Below are 18,025 nucleotides of genomic sequence, written 5' to 3' on the forward strand. Positions count from 1 at the left end.
TAAGAATTTTGAGGGGACAGATTCAGCCCCATAATAAGGGCAAATTAACTTTAATGGTATATTTTACTTAACCTAACGTATATAACACAGTCATTTCAACTTGTAGTCAGTATTAAAACAGACATTTTACATTCTTTACTGTCGTCAAAATGCACGGCATATTTTATACTTAGAGAATGTCTCAGTTCAGACTTTGTACATTTTATATGCTCAGTAGCCTTGTTTTGCTAGTGGCTACCGTATTAGATGCTGCAGGCCTATTCGAAAAGGCAGAATGGATGCTGCAGCCATGGTGTACAGTGCTTGACACAAGATCAGCATTAGTGCGTTTTGCAAGTCTTCTGTGATCTGTGCCTGGCCAAGTGTCCTTGGGAAACAAGTCATTGGCTCTTGCCTTGCAGAGGATATCCCAGACACACATCTGTGTATCCCCCAAGAATCCTGACCTCTGTCTGTGTACTTGGGCTTTAGATCAGGGCCTGTGGGTTGGAGAGTATGCTGAGTGGAATGTCAGGGGCCCCTGGCTGGGGAGGAGGACCAGATTTCTGTCTGTCCCATCAGAAAGTGCAAGCCCTGACTGCTCCCTGGTGTTCTCGTAGACAACTACTCTCCCACCCAAAGATGTGCCCCATTTCCTCGGGGGGACATGTGTATGCAATGAGTGAAGTGACTCTCAGGCCCAGTGTAGTGGTAGCTCTCAGGGACACAGACCAGAGAGTCACGGGCCCCAGGTACCCTTTCCCAGGGAAGGGTGTCCGTGTCCTTGTACCTGCTAAGCACTCCAGGCTCTGCCCTGGCTGGCTGGCCTGGCTGCTCCTTGGGGAGGAGCGGGCACTCCACTCAGCTCTTAGAGATGCTTCCAAGGTAGCTGATGTGAGACACTCACCCAGCCTCCCAGACTGTCCACCTGGGTGAAACCACACGAGGCCATGGTGGCCACTCACTACTCTACAGGGTCTTTCTGGTCATCCCGATTCCCCCAGGTAGCACCTGGACCTCTCCTGGCACTTTGCCTAAGGAACTTCCTTTCTAGGGAACCCAGTGAAGCGTGCCCATCATACACTCTGAGGATCCTATGAGAGCTGTGGATTTTTCCCCCAGGAAAATGCAAATAGAGAGTGCGTGTGAGAGTGAGTGCATACTTGGTGCACACTCACTGTTTGCACTGATACCAGGTAACCGTGGCCCCCTGGGTGGAATTTTGTGAACGCCTGGCTCCCTGCCCATTGTTTCAGGGGACAACATGCTGTCCTCGGCGGGTGTGCTGCACCGGGCAGGTTCCACCTACCTGTTCTAGCCACTGCGCGTGACTTCTTTGCTTCTGCCGTGTGTGACCCTGCCTACTGTCCACATGACAGCCCTGGTTTCCTCCCTGCACCCCCCACCCCCACTCCTTCCTTCAGGAAGCCCTCCTTTGAGTGCCTGTGTGTTCAGCCTCCTACCTGGGAACTTAGGGTAGTGCAAGTGACAGCCAGATCTACTTGTAAATACTGGCCCTTTACCAGCTACTGGGATCTGGGGACCTAGGTAGGCGGTAACTGATCTGGATCCTTCTCTTGAGAATGACACTGGACAGACAGCCCTCAGGCAGGGTCCTGGCTGGCTCAGCCTTGACACTGTTGACAATTTGGATCCCATGATTCTTTGGTGTTTGTATAGGTGGGAAGGGGGGGGTCTTGTTCATTGTAGGATGGTTTGCAGTATCCCTTGGCCTCTACCCACAAAATGCTAATATTAGCACTTGTAATCCGGAAAACCAGAAATGCTTGGAGTGGAGAGGGCATAAATCACCTGATTTAGAATCTGATCTAGAATGTTCTCATGATTTTAAAGGGACAGAGAGTTGTGGGAGATAGGGTTAATGGCTAATACCATCCCCCTTACTTCTTCCCCCCAGGGGTGCGTGCGCATACACACACACTCTCACACACACACACTTTGCTCATAAGATTCAGGGCTGAAGGTTGGATTCTAAAAGTCTGGGAGATTCCTGCTTCAGCGTCAGGGTTTGGTTCAAATTTGTGCTTCAGGAGTGCCGCTGGCCACCGTGGAGAGAATCCTGGCGTCCTTGAGTTTTCCCAGAAGTGGTTCAGGTTTCAGGGAGGCGGCGATTGCGGGGGGCGGACCGCCTGCCTGCCGCCCCCGCCCACCACTCTGAGTGCACCGCCAGGTTCGCATCTTGCTTCGCCCGCCTGGGCCGGGGGCTCGGTGTCCCTGTGCGCGCACCTGGCAGCTGACGCGGGCCCAGCGGAGCATCGGGCATGCCCTCCCCCGCGAGCCCTGCGGGCGGGCCGGCCGCCGAGCACCCTGGGGAGCCGCCGCCGCCCTGGGCCTGGGGCTCCGAGGCCGTGGACACCGGGGTGGGGGCGCCGCCGCCTCTCCCCAAAGGTATGGGGCCGCTGCGCAGCTCCTCCCGGGCCGGGGAGGTGTGGTGGGCAGCGCGACTGGAGGCTGGAGACCAGATGGGCGCCGGCACCACGGCCCCGACCCGGGGGTTGATCTCTTCCGGCGCCTGTTGGTTGTTCTTGGCAGACTGGCAGCTCCCTGTTCTTCCTCCACTCCTCCCCCAATCTACTCGCGGCTCGACTCCGGAGCCTTCTGCGGGGGATCTCCTCTCTGATCTTGAGATCAGCAAAATACACCTTGCTGAACTGAGCACTATTCCAGAGTGGGAGGAAGCAGTCCCCAAAGCTTCAGTTTCCAAGTACTCCCTGTCGCTGCTGTGTGGTGTGTGAAGTGCTTAAAGGTTTTTATTTTGTTTGTTTGTATTTATTTATTTATTTTGTTGGTGTTAAGACTTTCTGCTTCCATCTTTTGGGTTTTCCCAAAGGGGACTTTGTTGCCGTCTCAGGATTCTTTATCTTTTTTCTCTTCCCTTCCATTCTGTCACCTGTTTTTTGTTCCAGAATAAACACCTCCCCCTTGTTTGGCCTTTCTCCACCAAACTGCGGCCTGCCATCCCAACCCCAGAGGCGCCTGGTCTTTGCCTGCCCCTGGACGCCTCAGTTGTTTGGTGGGGATGGAGGAGAGGAGAGACCGCTGGCCTCTTCTGAGTCTGATGGTGAAGTTTCTCAGTGCTCTCTCTGTCTGAGAGTATGGTAGGTGCTGGAAGCCGACTGGTAATGCAGGCTGAGATTGTTCGGGAGTTGGTCGGGCCTCCCCGGCCCAGGATTAGCCTTGGCTTTTTGCATTTGGGCAACCCCATGCCTTGCCCTGGTTCTCCCTGTCTGGCTGTGCACATACACGTGTCTTTTTCAGACTCTCTCAGGGACTGGCGGCCCTAGCAGAGTGTTTCCAGTCATGGGCACGTGATCGCTGGGAGTGGGTGTGGGAAAGGAAGGTTGCTGCCCCAGTGGGCGGATGTGAGTCCTCCTCCTCCCCGAGTTGGTGGGGGGGGGGGTTTGGCTTTTGGGGGTCTGGCCTGCCACTCACTGGGATGACTTCTCTCTGGCCGTTTTCTGGGCTGGAGCTGAGGCGTTTTGTGAGGTGAGTGCATATTCTTGTTTGCAAACGTTCCTCTGCCGACTATTTCAGTTCCACTCTGACAACCAAGGAGGCTAAAATTAGTTCTAGGGAAGGAAAAGGAAGGCTGCTTGGAAACCCAAGCACTTGGCTGGAGGATGGAGGAGGCTGCTTCCTGGGGCTGGTGGCCCAGCGTTTCAGGGAAGATGTGACCAGACCAGCTGTTGTCTGTCCATCCGGGGAGAGGGAGGGGCCGCTGCTTGCCTCCTAGACAAGCACCAATGAAAATGGGAGGCTGACTTGGAAGTGGCTGCTCTTGAGTGTTGACGCCAGGATGTTCTCTCCTCCTGGCCTGTGTAGTGGAGCACAGTATTTGCAGGTATGAGGACAATGCCTTTTAACGTCCAGTTTCACTGACAGTCCTCCCTCCCCCTTTCCCCTCATTGAAAGCATGCGTGAGTTCTCAGTCTTGGTCTGGCAACCCTGGGTTAAGAAACCATTACTGTATTCTGTTTGAGAATTACCCTCCTGTCCAAGTTTGACATTCCCTTCAGGGCCTCACAGGCCAGGCAGACCAGAGCCCCCCTTGGAACTGCTGGCTTGGGTGGGAGTGCGTGTGTGCCTGCCTGTTGCCGCAGTCACGTCTGACTCTCTCTGACCCTACGGACTGTAACCTGCCAGGCTCTTACGCATGGAATTCTCCAGGCAGGAATATTGAGTGGGTTGCTGGGCCCTCTTGCAGGGGGTCTTCCTGACCCAGGGATTGAACTCACATCTCTTATGTTTCCTGCCTTGGCAGACAGATTTTTTACCACTAGAGAGTAGGGGTTAGAGGAGAGCCCTTGGGGCCCTGAGGGCAGAAGGGAATCAGGGTTCATCTGCTCTGGAGCTTAGAAAATAGAGGGGTAGAGGAGTCAGGTGAATTCTGGTTTCCCTTCCCACATGGCTGGTGCCTCCTGTGAAGCCCGCACCCTGACCTGAGAGTGAGTCCTGCCGGATTCTGTGGGGGAGGCGAGCCGGCCCAGTGCGGTCCTGTCTGCCCTCCCTGAAAAGCCCCTCCCAAACCTCCACTCATCCTGGGGTCTCCTGGTGGGCCACCTGGGGTGTAGTTGATAGTAATAGTCACTTTGGCTGTAACTTCTTGTCCCATTTAAAATTTTTGTTAATTTTTAGTTTTATAAGTAACATATGGATTTAGTTGCAGAAATTTAGATATTACAGGGGAACCCATGGTCTCTTTTGCCAGCTCTGTCTGCCTTCTGAATCCTCCTCCAGAAATGAGCCTTCTCCGGTTGGTGCAGTTTGACCTGTGTATCTATAGAAGTATTAGACTTAGAGAAAGACAGAAAGCTGTTTTTTTCTTTTTAACCTAAAAAGGTATTACTCTTTTCCAAACATTTAACTGAAGTATAAATTATGTATAGGAGAGTGTAATTACCATAAGTGACAACTTGAGGAGTTTTCACAAACTGAGTATGCTGATGTCATCAGCATCCAGATGGAGATGCTCACCCCTTCCCCACTGAACCCTCTCTTTCTCCATTCCAGTCTTGACCCCTAAACCCTGGAGGGTAATCACTGCCTTATTTTAATAGCATATGTTAGTTTAGCCTGACATTGTGCTTTGAAGTGTAGTGAAGTGAAAATCACTCAGTCGTGTCCGACCCTTTGCCACCCCATGGACTATATACAGTCCATGGAATTCTCCAGGCCAGAATACTGGAGTGGGTAGCCTTTCCCTTCTCTGGGGGATCTTTCCAACCCAGGGATCGAACCTAGGTCTCTTGTGTTGCAGGCGGATTCTTACCAGCTGAGCCACAAGGGAAGCTGTCATTGTGCTTTAAAGGGATGTAGTCTTGCAGGGTGAACTGTTTTGTGTCCCCATCTTTTGCTCACCGTGTTTCGTAACTTGCATCCACCTTGTCACATGTCGTGGTTTTGGTGGTGTGTGTGTGTGTTTTCCCCCCACCGCATGGCATGCAGGATCTTAGTTCCCCTGGCCAGGGACTGAATCTGTGTCCCCTGCAGTGGCAGCATGGAGTCTTCACCACTGGACCACCAGGGCAGTCCCCGTCATGGCTTTTTAAGCTCAGAGACTTGTTCTGGCAGTCTTTTTCAGTGTATATGGGTCTGCCCCAGTCTTTTATAGTGTGAAATTTCAGAGTTCGGAGATAGGCTGCGTTTAGTCTGGTCTCCTATTGATGGACTTTCTGATTGCTCAGTTTATGCAGGTTGTTTGCTAAGGATTGATGACGAGAGGAGAGAGTTCGGAGTCACAGGGCTTGTATGCTTTGAATTTTAATATAGATATCGAGAAACGATTACACACGGTTATACTGCGCTGTGGTGGTGTGTGTGTGTTTGTGTCCCTGTGTAATGGTAGGTTACAGGGCTTGGAAATCGCCCACCTCATGAAGGGTGTCCAGACAGGAAGGATGCCCACTTCCGCTGACCTGCTGTCTGAGGAGCTCCAGAGAGGCTGCTTCCCGCGTCTGAGTCTCTGTGCCGACGGAGGGAGGTGGCAGTGGACCGACCAGGATGCATCCGGGTTCGGGGTGGATGTGCACGTGTGCGTCTGTGTGTGCTCACCAGTCAGGCTCCACGCTGCCTCCACCCCCGGAGGGGCCGAGGCTCTTGCTGAAGGTTGTGGAGGGCAGGCTCTACTGGTGCAGCCAGTGCATTGGACACACTCTGGGCGTGGCAGGACCCTGGTGTCTCTTGTGGCGATAGTGGAGGTAGGGAGGATGAGAGAACCTTGTGGAAGAGTGGCCTGGGGTCTGGGGAGAGGCTTTTCCCAGCAGGAGGGGCTGCATGCGCTTCAGTTCCTGGGTGGGTGTGTGGCTTCTTCCCTGGGACCCGCTTCTGCCCTGACTGGCTGAAGAACTGAAGAGGGCAGGTTGAGATGGCTTGTTCTCCAGAGCCCCTGCTTTCCCAGTTCCTTCCTCACCACGTGCTCTGTTCTCTCACTGCTGTTTTCCTGGGATTCCTTGTGTGAGCCCACTTGTCAGGCCCTGTTTGTGGAGCTGGGTGGCAGTGGGTACTGTTTGTAGCGTGAGTGACGTCCCAGCGAGCTTTCCCACATTGCGCAGGTGGTGGGCGCTGTCTGGGTAGTAATCTGCTTAGGCTGCAGAATGGCACAGACTCGGGGGCTTCAGTAACAGAAATTAATTTTCACTGCTCTAGAGGCTTGCAGTCCAAGACCGAGATTTTGTCAGGATGCTCCTTGGCGTGCGGAGAGCTGCCTTCTTGCTTGCCCTCACACAGACTTCTCTCTGGGCGTGTCTCTTCCTCCTCTTAGAAGGACAGCAGTCCTGTCAGAGCCCCACCCATGTGGCCTTGACTGACCTTTATTACCTCTTCAGAGACCTTATTTCCTAGTACAGTCATATTGCCGGTTACGAATTTGAGGGCAAGGAGATGCAGTGCACTTCACAAGAGTCTAAAATAATGGAGTCGGTTGAAAGGGGATTGTTTTCCCTTTGACTTACCCTTTGGAAGGGAAGTTAACTTTCTTCAGGACTCTGCTTTGGGGTCAGTGTTCTTGATTAACACTTTCTTTGGGCAGTCTTATCTGCACTGGTGATCTCAGTTGCTGTGTATGTGTGGAGGTGTCCTCTTGAGCTATTATATATAGTCCTGAAAATATATTTAAAAACTGGGTCAAAGTGTAGATATGGAGGTTCCCTCTTTTGATGATCAGCATCAACCCTTTTTCTGAAGGCACCTGGAAAAGATGGACAAACAGAGAAAATACCTCCGGTTGAAGGCATTGTACAGCTAAGAAGATAGGGCCTACCTACCAGGCCAGGATCCGTGTGACTGCAGAGGCCCTGGGTGGTGACTTGTACATCTGAGTCTGTTTTCAGTTGCACATGGGCAACTGAGAGGCCGAGCCTTGCACTTGACACCCTTGCGGGGCGAGGAAGACAGGAATTGGAATTTGAAACAGAGGGTGAGTATAGTGAGCCCTTCTTTTTGGTTTGGGACCGCAAAGATATAGAGTAGAGAGGGATCCAGAAGACAAACTCTAAAGTGGGATGAAGATGTTAGGCGGTGGAAGTCATGTTGCTTCTCAGCTTTCTCTGCAGCCAGTTTAGGACTCCGTGTGGCCATTGGCCACTCGTGTATTTGCTTTCCAGCTTCAGAACTTTACTTCTGCGGTTCTTTGCTGTTCCTTTTGTCTTTATGGGTGTATGCCTTAAAAACCTTTTCTTTGCTGTGGTTTTAGTGGGATTACACGAAGGAGCAAAAATAACATTTGTGTATAATCCTTGACCTTTTATCTACAAGCTCTCTTGCCAGTGTCCTTCAGGAATGAGGGCTCTGGAGAAAGGCAGGTGTCGTGGAGAATGGTCCTGGGCCCTTGCTTTTTAGCTGTTGTAGTTTTGGCTGCGCCGAGGCTCCGTTGCTGCTCGGGGTTTCTCTGGCTGCCGAGTGCAGGGGCTCCTCTCTGGCCGAGGTGGCTTCTCGTGGAGCAGGGCTCTGGGGCGCACGGCTACAGTAGTGGCTTCCAGGCCTCAGAGCGCAGGCTGAGCAGTTGTGGTGTGCCCGCTTAATTGCTCCGTGGCACGTGAGATGTTCCCGGATCAGGGACTGAACCCTTGTCTCCTGCGTCGGCAGGCAGATTCTCTGCCACTGAGCCACCAGGGAAATCCCCCCTCCCACCCCCCAACCTTGTTCTGTGGATGGTGTTAGGGAGTCATTTACAAAGTCGAAGCTGAATGTGACTCGAGGTGACATGGCTTGATTTCTTGTTCTGCTGGCACTAGTCGTAAAGAACCTACATGTCAGTGCAGGAAATGTAGGAGATTTGGGTTCCATCTCTGGGTGGGGAAGATCCCGTGGAGGGCAGGGCAGCACACTCCATTTTGTGGAGAATTTTGTGGACAGAGGAGCCTGGCAGGCTGTAGTCCATAGGGTCTCAAAGAGTTGGATATGACTGAAGCAGCTTAGCATGCAGGCTGGTAGAGCTCCTCTTGTCACCCTTGAAAATTGCTCTGAACTTGCATTTCTGGCGATAATAGTGAACAGAACAGCCAAAAAAACCTCGTTATACAAGACACGTGGAAATGCTGGATAAAGTATAGCGAATATCCTTTTTAAATGTATATTCATAATTGCATGTATAAAAAAGGAGAAGCAAGAGTGGGCTGGAAACTAGAGCTGTGCCCTTTCACTGGCGAAAGCTGCTTTCTCCTGAGGGACTTTGCCTCTTTCCATAATGTAAAGATGCGGGTTTAGTAGCAGTGTGTGAGGCACAGGAGATAAGATGTGGAACTGTGACTGAGGCTCTCACATGATAAGACTTCGGCAGGGTTATTCATTCAGTGAAAGTATGGACAAGAGGGAACGTTCTTTTCCTGATAAAGGGAATAGATAAATTGTTGATTACTGGGGAGGTGGGTAGTTCCACTTGAGAATTTGTAACCATAGATCTGTGTGCTTCCATGAGCTTGGAGTTGAAGTTTATACCATCTGTGTTTCCTGGGAACCTGAAGCTGAATAATTACAGTGATTCCAGATTGGTACTGTCCTAGAGAATTTGGCAGAATTTGGCAGAAGCAAAAATATAAATTATTTCTGGAAAAACTTGGCTTCACTTTTTATTCCCACAGAAAAGGCCGCCACTGAACATAAGTTCTGTATCCAAAAACAGAATCCAAAATTCCAAAACACACAGGGAAACAAGATTCCATGAGTGAAATCATCAAAAGTAACAAGTGGGATAAATAGATGTTTAGGAAGTTAAATTATGGAGTTTATATAAACTAGAGATTTGGAAGTATGACAAGAAATGGAAGTATCAAAATTGACCAAGAAGGTTTTTTTTTTTTTTAAGTAGAACTTGTCAAAATTAAATAATAGATAAATTGAATTTATAAATTAATTAGAACTAAATAGCAAATTAGACCCAGCTAAAGAGAGAATTAATTAGTTGGAAGTTAGATCTGTGGAATTATCTATAATGGTGTTTAGACACAGATTAGGCAATGGCACCCCACTCCAGTACTCTTGCCTGGCAAATCCCATGGGCAGAGGACCCTGGTAGGCTGCAGTCCATGGGGTCGCTAAGAGTCGGGCACGACTGAGTGACTTCACTTTCACTTTTCACTTTCATGTGTTGGAGAAGGAAATGGCACCCCACTCCAGTGTTCTTGCCTGGAGAATCCCAGGGACGGGGGAGCCTGGTGGGCTGCCATCTCTGGGGTCGCACAGAGTCGGACACGACTGAAGCGACTTAGCAGCAGCAGCAGACATAGATTTGAAAAATATGAAAGCAGAGTTAAGAGGCTGGTCTGATGGTCTGATGCTTGTAATAGGAATGTCAGAACATAGAACAGGGAGGTATAAATAGATGCGGGAAAAGTGGAAACAGTGACAGATTTTATTTTCTTGGGCTCCAAAATCACTACAGACAGGGCTTGCAGCCACAAAATTAAGACTCTTGCTTCTTGGAAGAAAAGCCATGGCACACCTTGACAGCATATTAAAAAGCAGAGACTTCACTTTGCCGACAAAGGTCTGTATAGTCTAAGCTGTGGTTTTTCCAGTACTCACGTATGGATGTGAGAGTTGGACCATAAAGAAGGCTGAGCGCCGGAGAGTTGATGCTTTCAAACTGTGGTGTTGGAGAAGATTCTTGAGAGTCCCTTGGGCAGCAAGGAGATCAAACCAGTCCATCCTAAAGGAGATCAACCCTAAATATTCACTGGAAGGACTGGTATTGAAGCTCCAATACTTTGGCCACCTGATAGGAAGAGCCAACTCATTGGAAAAGACCCTGATGCTGGGAATGATTGAGGGGAGGAGGAAAAGGGGGCAACAGAGGATGAGCTGGTGGGATGGCATCACCAATGCGATGGACATGCATGTGAACAAACTCCGGGAGATAGTGAAGGACAGGGAAGCGCTGTGTGCTTCAGTGCATGGGGTCACAGAGTTGGACACAATGACTTAGTGGCTGAGCAACAACAACAAAGAATTTTTCAGAGTCAATGAAAGATGTGAATCATCAGATTAAAATCATATTCTTCTGAGCAGTATGGCAACCCACTCCAGGATTCTTGCCTGAAGAATCCCATAGACAGAGGAGCCTGGCAGGCTGCTGTCCATGGGGACACAGCTGAAGCGACTTAGCACGTAACTGCATAAGCCCATGCCTCTGAGCAGTACAAATAAACTTAAACATATAGCTCATTAGTGAAATTGCAAGAAGCAGATCTAAGAAAGCAACCAGAGGGAAAAGACAGAATATCTACAAAGTTAAACTAATCAGACTTTTCTGCAGTAATGGTGAAAGCCAGAAGACAGTGGAATAATACCTTCAAGATGCTGAGAGAAAATAACTCAACCTAACAGTTTATGTTCTTCTAAACTGTCAGTTAGGAAAAAGAACAAAATGACATTTTCAGAGAGATAAGCCTTCTTTATCCAAAGATCTGTACTGAAGAAAGGTGTTCTGTGGGAAAGACAGCGGTCCTGGAAGGAAGAGTGGAGTTCCAGAATGAATGGGTGCGCAGACAGACTGGTGAAAGTATGGACTGAGAAAAAGATGCTGACTGTAAAACCCAAATAGTATCTGCTTTGGGAGGCAGATAAGAAGATGAACAACCGACTACAGTGGAACACAAATGTTATGTTAAACTAATTTAATGTAGGTTGGACAGAGGTAATTAGAACAGTGAAGTTCCAATAAGGGATAGGAGAGATGTTGATTAACTTTCGGCTTTTAGCATAAACGTACGCGTTGCAGGTTAGCCTATAATGGAATGGAAATAGGGTGCGAGTGGCTGAAATGACAGAATTTGAAACATGCATCCATTTGGCTGTGCCAGGTGTTGCGCACTTGGGATTTTTAGTTGCGGCATGTCGGGTCTAATTCCTGACCAGGGATCAGACCTAGGCCCCCTGCGTTGGGAGCAAGGAGTCTTGGCCACTGGACCCCCCAGGAAGTCCCTGAAGTGGGATCTAAAATGATAATCTAAAGGTGGTAACCGTAGAGAAAAAACAAATTTAAACGTTGTTCAGCCACCAGGTCGTGTCCGACTCTGCAGCCCCGTGGACTGCAGCATGCTAGGCTTCCCTGTCCTTCACTATCTCTCAGAATTTGCCCAGACTCGTGTCCATTGAGTTGGTAGTGCCATCCAGCTATCTAATCCTTTGTTGCTCCCTTCTCCTCCTGCCCTTAATCATTCCCAGAATCAGGGTCTTTTCCAGCGAGGTGGCTCTTCACATCAGGTGGCCAAAGTATTGGAGCCTCAGCTTTAGTGTCAGTCTTTCCAATGGATATTCAGGGTTGGTTTCCTTTAGGATTGGCTGGTTTGATCTTGCAATCCAGGGGACTTCTCCAGCGCCACAATTCGAAAGCATCAGTTCTTTGGCACTCAGCCTTCTTTGTGGTCCTGCTCCCGCATCTGTGCCTGACTGTGGCAGAAACCATAGTTTGGACTATACAGACCTTTGTTGGCAAAGTGATGTCTCTGCTTTTTAATACATTGTCTAGGTTTGTCATAGCTTTCCTTCCAAGGAGCAAGTGTCTTTTAATTTTAAGGCTGCAGTCTCTGTCTGTAGTGATTTTGGAGCCCAAGAAAATAAAATCTGTCACTGATTCCACTTTTTCACCTATTTGCCATGAAGTGATGGAAACGGATTCTATGATCTTCGTTTTTTGAATGTTGAGTTTTAAGCCAGCTTTTCCACTCCCCTTTCACCTTCATCAAGAGGCTCCTTAGTTCTTCTTCACTTTCTGCCATTAAGGTGGTATCATCTGCATAACTGAGGTTGTTGATATTTCTGCCAGCAGTCTTGATTCCAGCTTGAGTTTCCTCCAGCCCAGCGTTTCTCATGATGTCCTCTGCATATAAGTTAAAAAAGCATGGTGACAATATACAGGCGTTGTACTCCTTTCCCCGTTTTGAACCAGTCTGTTGTTCCATGTCTGGCTCTAACTGTTGCTTCTTGATCTGCATATAGGTTTCTCAGGAGACAGGTAAGGTGGTGTGATACTCTCCTCTCTTTAAGAACTTTCCACAGTTTGTTGGGATCTGGACTTTAGCATAATCAATGAAGCAGATGTTTTTCTGGAATTCCTTTGCTTTCTCTATGATCCAGCAGATGTTGACAGTTTTCTTTCTAGTTCTTCTGCCTTTTCAAAACTCAGCTTGCACATCTGGAAGTTGTCCGCTGAAGTATTGCTGAAGCCTAGTTTGAAGGATTTTGAGCAGGACCTTGCTAGCATGTGAAACGAGCCCAGTTGTGCGGTAGATTGAACATTCTTTGGCACTGCTCTTTGGGATTGGAGTGTCCTGTGGCCACTGCTGAGGTTTCCAATTTTGCTGACATAGTGAGCACAGCACTTTAACAGCATCATCTTTTAGGGTTTGAAATAGCTCAGCTAGAATTTCATCACCTCCACCAGCTTTGTTCATACTAGCCTTTCCCAAGGCCCACTTGAGGATGTCTGGTGAGTGATCGATCACACCATCGTGGTTATGTGTCATTAAGACCTTTTTTTGTATCATTCTTGTGTGTATTCTTGCCACCTCTTCTTAATCTCTCCTGCTTCTGTTAGGTCCTTACCATTTCTGTCCTTGAATTGTGCCCATCCTTGCATGAAATGTTCCCTTGATAGCTCCAGTTTTCTTGAACACAGTGGTACTTGTAATGGGATCTGTAATGTGGGGTTTCTTGGCTGTGCTGGGCCTGCGTCGCTATGCACAGGCTTCCTCTCGCTGTGGCAGGCAGGGTCTACTCTGGTCGCCGTGTGGGGACTTCTTGCAGCGGCTTCTCTTGTCATGAGGCGGCTTCTCTTGTCATGAGGCACGGGCTCTAGAGCACATAGCTGCAGTAGTTCTGCTGCACAGGCTTAGTTGCTCCGCAGCACATGGAATCTTCCTGGACCCGGGATTCAATTTTAGATCAAAGACAGTATTAGGTTGAGTGGGGATAAAAAGAGATACAGAAAGATTTGAAGTACGAATTGGATAAAGATAAATTGGGAAAATACTAACTACAAGAAATGTCATATAGCTGTGTTAATGTCACGTTAAAGTAGGCCTTCTGCAAGGAGCAGACAAATGGAAGGGGGTATTTTGTAGTAAGAAAAGTTTTATTGGAATATGTAAAAAATTTCTATAACCCAAAGGAGAAGCAGCCCAGCGGAAAAATGGGAAAGGACGTGAACAGGCAGTTTTCAGAAGGGGCTGACACACGCGCATGACCACTCTCACGAGCGATTAGGAAATGGGGATCACAACCGTGACGTCCGATTCCACCCTGGCCCGGTTCGCACGTCGCAGGGGCCGAGGGGTGGCTCAGTGGGGCTGGAGTCTCTTGGGCACGTACAGTGGTACATCCACGTGGGAGAACAGTGTGACCATGTCCTGTGAGTTGGAGATGCTCATCCCTGGGTCCCCCCATCTCTGACCTTTAACCTGTGGTGTATCCCCTAGAGGAACACCCGCTTGTGAGAAGACACACAGGAGAGGACCCCAGGAGGGTCCATGGCGGCAGGGCTTACATCAGCAAATGTTGTCAAGGACCCTAAAGGTCCAACAGGAGAATGGGCCCTGAGGTTGTGGTCTGGCCGTACAGTGAGCTGTTCGCTAACACCGAGAGTAGAGGCATCACAGAGTAGGTGAAGAGGGTGTGTACTCCATAGCGAGGCAGCCTTGGGCTCAAAACCTGGTTTTGACCCTTAATAAACATCTTGGGTAGAGTTGTTCTCGTGTGTGGGAGTTCAGAGACGGGCGCAGGCCACTGGGGGATTCTTTTCTGCCTCTTGTATGTGTGTGTCATTGCACAGTGCGCGCACACGTGTGTGTGTGTGTGTGTGTGTGTGTGTGTGTGTGTGTGTGTCTGAGTGTCTGATGCTCCAGCCCTCCTCCTCACCTCCACTTAAGTTCCCTTTATCCCGCACACACCAGCCATCCTACTCTGGTCGTGGGGAAGATGGTGAAGAGCATCCTGTGTGGACCGGGGGAGGCGGAGTCACAAACTCAGATCCGGATATTGTCGCTGGGCGCCCCCACCTTCGGGACCCTCTTTGGCTGCTCTGGAGGAGCCTGTGGTGACAGCGGGTGCTCAGCTAAGGGCAGGTCCCTCCTCGGGGCAGGGTGAGGGGAGCCCAAAGCACGGCCTCCGGGGAAGGGAGCCTGACCTCTGTGTGCGCTTGTGTGGCGGATGGGGGCTGTCTCTGCGCAGACCTGGAGGCTGGACGATGTGGGAGAAGGCTGGGCTTGCCTCACTTGGCCGCCTCTCTGGCTTGGTGGCTCCTGCAGGGAGCGGGGAGTGGTGACCTGGTGCCTGAGGTGGGTGGCATCCCATTCTCACCACTCCGCGTTGTAGGGGGACTGTGCCCATAGGGAGGCGGGGCTGTTCAGGGAGCCCCAGGAACCAGGGACAGAGCGCAGCGGCCGGCTGGCTGCTGGGGTCTGTGGTACCTCTGAGAGCTGTTGGCTGAGCTGAATGTTCCGCAGACCCAGAGCTCGGGGGTCTCCAGGGGAGGCATGGCTGCTCCGGCTGTACAACCTCCCCGCAAAGTCTGCTTCAGGTCTCCAGCCCACTCTCTCCCCCCATTGGATTTCCCCCTTGTCTCCCCAAGTGCAAGTTGGGGACATCCAAGGCCAGCTGGCCTGGGAAACAGACCTTGCATGTCACAGCCCATCCATTCAGGTCCATCCTGCTCTCAGATCGTGGGTTCTGAGTGGAATCTGCACGTGGTTCTGTGTGTCCAGGATTGGGGTTTCCGTGTCTTGCCTGGACTGGGGGCTTGGGGAGCACCAGAGGTGTCTTCCCACCGACGTGTAGACTCCTTGGAACATCAGGACTGCCTCTTGGGGACACTGCTGCTTGTATACCTGATTCCTTGAGAGGCTAGTGCTCAGGTTGGCTGGTGCTCGGGGTAGAATGAACCCCTTACCCTCATGTCTTTGGGGGAGGTGCCCCTCTGGGCTCTGAGGCAGCAAGTAGGGGCACAGCTTCTTCTGCTGGGATGGGTGAATGGGCGGGGGTTGGGGGAGCCTCCTGTGTAGGGGGCCCCGGCTCTATGAGTGTGGGCAGGAGCCCTGTGTCTATTAAAAGGCAGAGGCGGCCTTGTGGTTGGAGTGTTGCCAGAGGCTATAAATAGCTGAGTGTGTGCAGGAGTGCCGGGGAGGAGGGAGGAGGGAGGAGGGGGATTCCTTCCAGCTGGCCGCAGAGTATGAGAGTGGGGGGCATGGAGCCTCCCAGTCTCCCCGAGCCCCCCTGGGGCTCTGAGTACAAAGCTCTCGCAGGTGTAGGTGTACACACCCCCAGCCTGATGGGGCGGGGCGCTTGTGCTGTGCCAATGGCGTTGGCATTGGGGAGGGGTCTGACTCTGATGTAACAGTGATGGTGCCAGGCATCGTTCTCACTTAAAACGCAGTAACTCACGTCATTCTTGGGACAGGCAAGGAAGTGGGTTTGTTAGCATCCCCTTTACACGAGTGGGGAAACAGAGGCACGAGGTGGCTGGGGCACTTGCCGGGGGGGTGTCCAAACCAGGACCTGAATGGGGTTGAGGCCCCTTTTTTTCAGCTAGTGTGTGGGGTTCCCCGGGTGGCGCTAGTGGTAGGGCACTGCCTGCCCGCGCGGGAGGCGCTGGAGACATGGGTTCCGTCCCTGGGTCGGGAAGATCCCCTGGAGGAGGGCATGGCGACCCACTCCAGTATTCTTGCCTGGAGAATCCCATGGACACAGGGGCGGCAGGCTGTAGTTCATGGGGTCACAAAGAATCAACATGACTGAGCGACTTAGCACGCGTGTACGTGTAGGAGGGTCTTGTCAGGTGTGGGTCCACGGTCATCCTGAGCCCCGGGTCTTAACTGGAGCCTTGAGATGTGGAGTTCCCAGCCCTGTCCGCATGGGTCCTGCTCACAGGAGTGGCCAGAGGGGTGCCTGCCTGGTCAGCAGCCTGGAGGAGAGGAGCTGGGCCAAGCCTGGAACACTCCTGCTGCCTGCTAAGGCCTTTCGTCCGGGCTCCCAGCTTTATATGCGGCGCGGAGGCTTGTTGTCTGAGCGGAGATGGACCCTAGGGTTTGGGCTGCAGGCTGAGGCCATCCCTCGTTTTCCCCTCCCTCGACAATCCAGCTCCAGGCAGGAGAGAACTGTGTCCTTCTGTCTGGTCATTGGTCCGTCCTTCTTTCGGCGCCTCTGCCCATCTTTCCAGCCTGTGTCTGGACCTGGTTCTAGCACTCAAGACGGTCAAGGTTTCTGCTGTCAAAGCATCAGCTTTGCAGTCCTGTGGGGGAAGCCTGACATTTAAGAAGCAATCATCAAGCGCATTTGTAATGTTTTGTTTCTTATATGAGTGTTTATTATGTTATTGTCTCTGGGGGGATTATTCGGTTGCATTATTTTTATACTTTTTGAATGTCTGGAATAACCCCTTAAACAGCAATAGGCAATTAGTCACTTGGGATAAATGAGGTGATGGAGGAAGTGCAAAGGCCTGTGGAGTGGAGAGTAATTGGCCTGGCCTCCAGGGAGAGAGAAGAGCCAACATTTAAAGGAGAAAGTGGGGAACGCCTTTCAGCCAGAGGTAGTAACTTGTGTGAAGCCTGGAAGCCGAGCATTCAAGAGCCTGGCAATGTTGTGTGCTGCAGTCGGGGGAAGGAGGGTGGGGTTGTGCCCAGCACCCCGTCTGTAGCCCAGCTTGGGGGTCTGGCCCACAGGTGACCAGTCTCCAAGGACCCCCACTAGATTTGCTGACATGGAGGCAGTGCGTCCCGTGTTCCCTCTGGATCGGGGGCTTTGCAGAGTATGCAGCTGCCAGTGCTGCTGCAGGTGGGCGGGGGGAGGGGGAGGTGTGGGCATCGTTGGCACCAGCCTGGGCCCTGCTGCAGCGTTTGGTCTCCTAGGTCCACCCCGTTCCCTCAGCCCTGCCCCTCGCTAGCAGAGGTGCTCTGAGACAAGACAGAGAAATGGGCAGGAAGCTGCCCTCCTAGTTTCTCGGAAGTGGTCCCCGAGTTTTGCACCAGAACCACCTGGGACAAAGGGGTGGTTAAAAACACAGATCCTGCCCCCACTCCAGTTGGAGGGGTCTGGGCTGGGCCCAGGAATGGCATGTCTAGCATCCCCCTCCCGCCCCACTCCAGCACACGCAGTGATTCTGACATGCCCGGGGTCTCGGGCCCCCTGCTGTGGTGCAGGGAGGCCCCCCAGAGCCCCAGGTGTTGGCCGAGCCCCTCCCTGCGCACCTGGCTGGCAGTCTGTGCCCGCCCCTCCTCCACCCCAGGGCCCTGGGGTGGTTCAGCAGCAGCTGCCTCCCCCGGGCACAGGTTCCGGGCGCGGGGAGGCCGAGACGCGGGAGTGCATCTACTACAACGCCAACTGGGAGCTGGAGCGCACCAACCAGAGCGGCCTGGAGCGCTGTGAGGGCGAGCGGGACAAGCGGCTGCACTGCTACGCCTCCTGGCGCAACAGCTCGGGCACCATCGAGCTCGTCAAGAAGGGCTGCTGGCTGGACGACTTCAACTGCTACGACAGGTGCCGCTGCCCCTGAGGCCGGGTGTCTGGAGCCCACCCGGGCTCTCGCCGGGTCCCA

General features: G+C 51.7%; 1 protein-coding gene across 5 annotated transcripts in view; it reads left to right on the forward strand.

The window, feature by feature from the left end:
* The window catches only part of ACVR2B (activin A receptor type 2B), a 37,198-nt gene that overhangs the window by 2,852 nt on the left and 16,321 nt on the right, over positions 1-18,025 (forward strand). For 3 of the 5 annotated variants that reach the window (XM_042236494.2, XM_012099394.5, XM_042236495.2), the window contains exon 1: positions 2,152-17,967. In XM_042236494.2, coding sequence (XP_042092428.1) covers positions 17,540-17,967 — 428 coding nt within the window. In that variant the 5' untranslated portion in view covers positions 2,152-17,539. Of the gene's footprint in view, positions 1-2,151; positions 17,968-18,025 lie in introns of those variants that run through there. The other 2 variants (XM_042236496.2, XM_042236497.2) reach the window with 1 other exon arrangement.

Source organism: Ovis aries, chromosome 19 (assembly GCF_016772045.2).
Source record: "Ovis aries strain OAR_USU_Benz2616 breed Rambouillet chromosome 19, ARS-UI_Ramb_v3.0, whole genome shotgun sequence".
Lineage (NCBI taxonomy): Eukaryota > Metazoa > Chordata > Mammalia > Artiodactyla > Bovidae > Ovis > Ovis aries.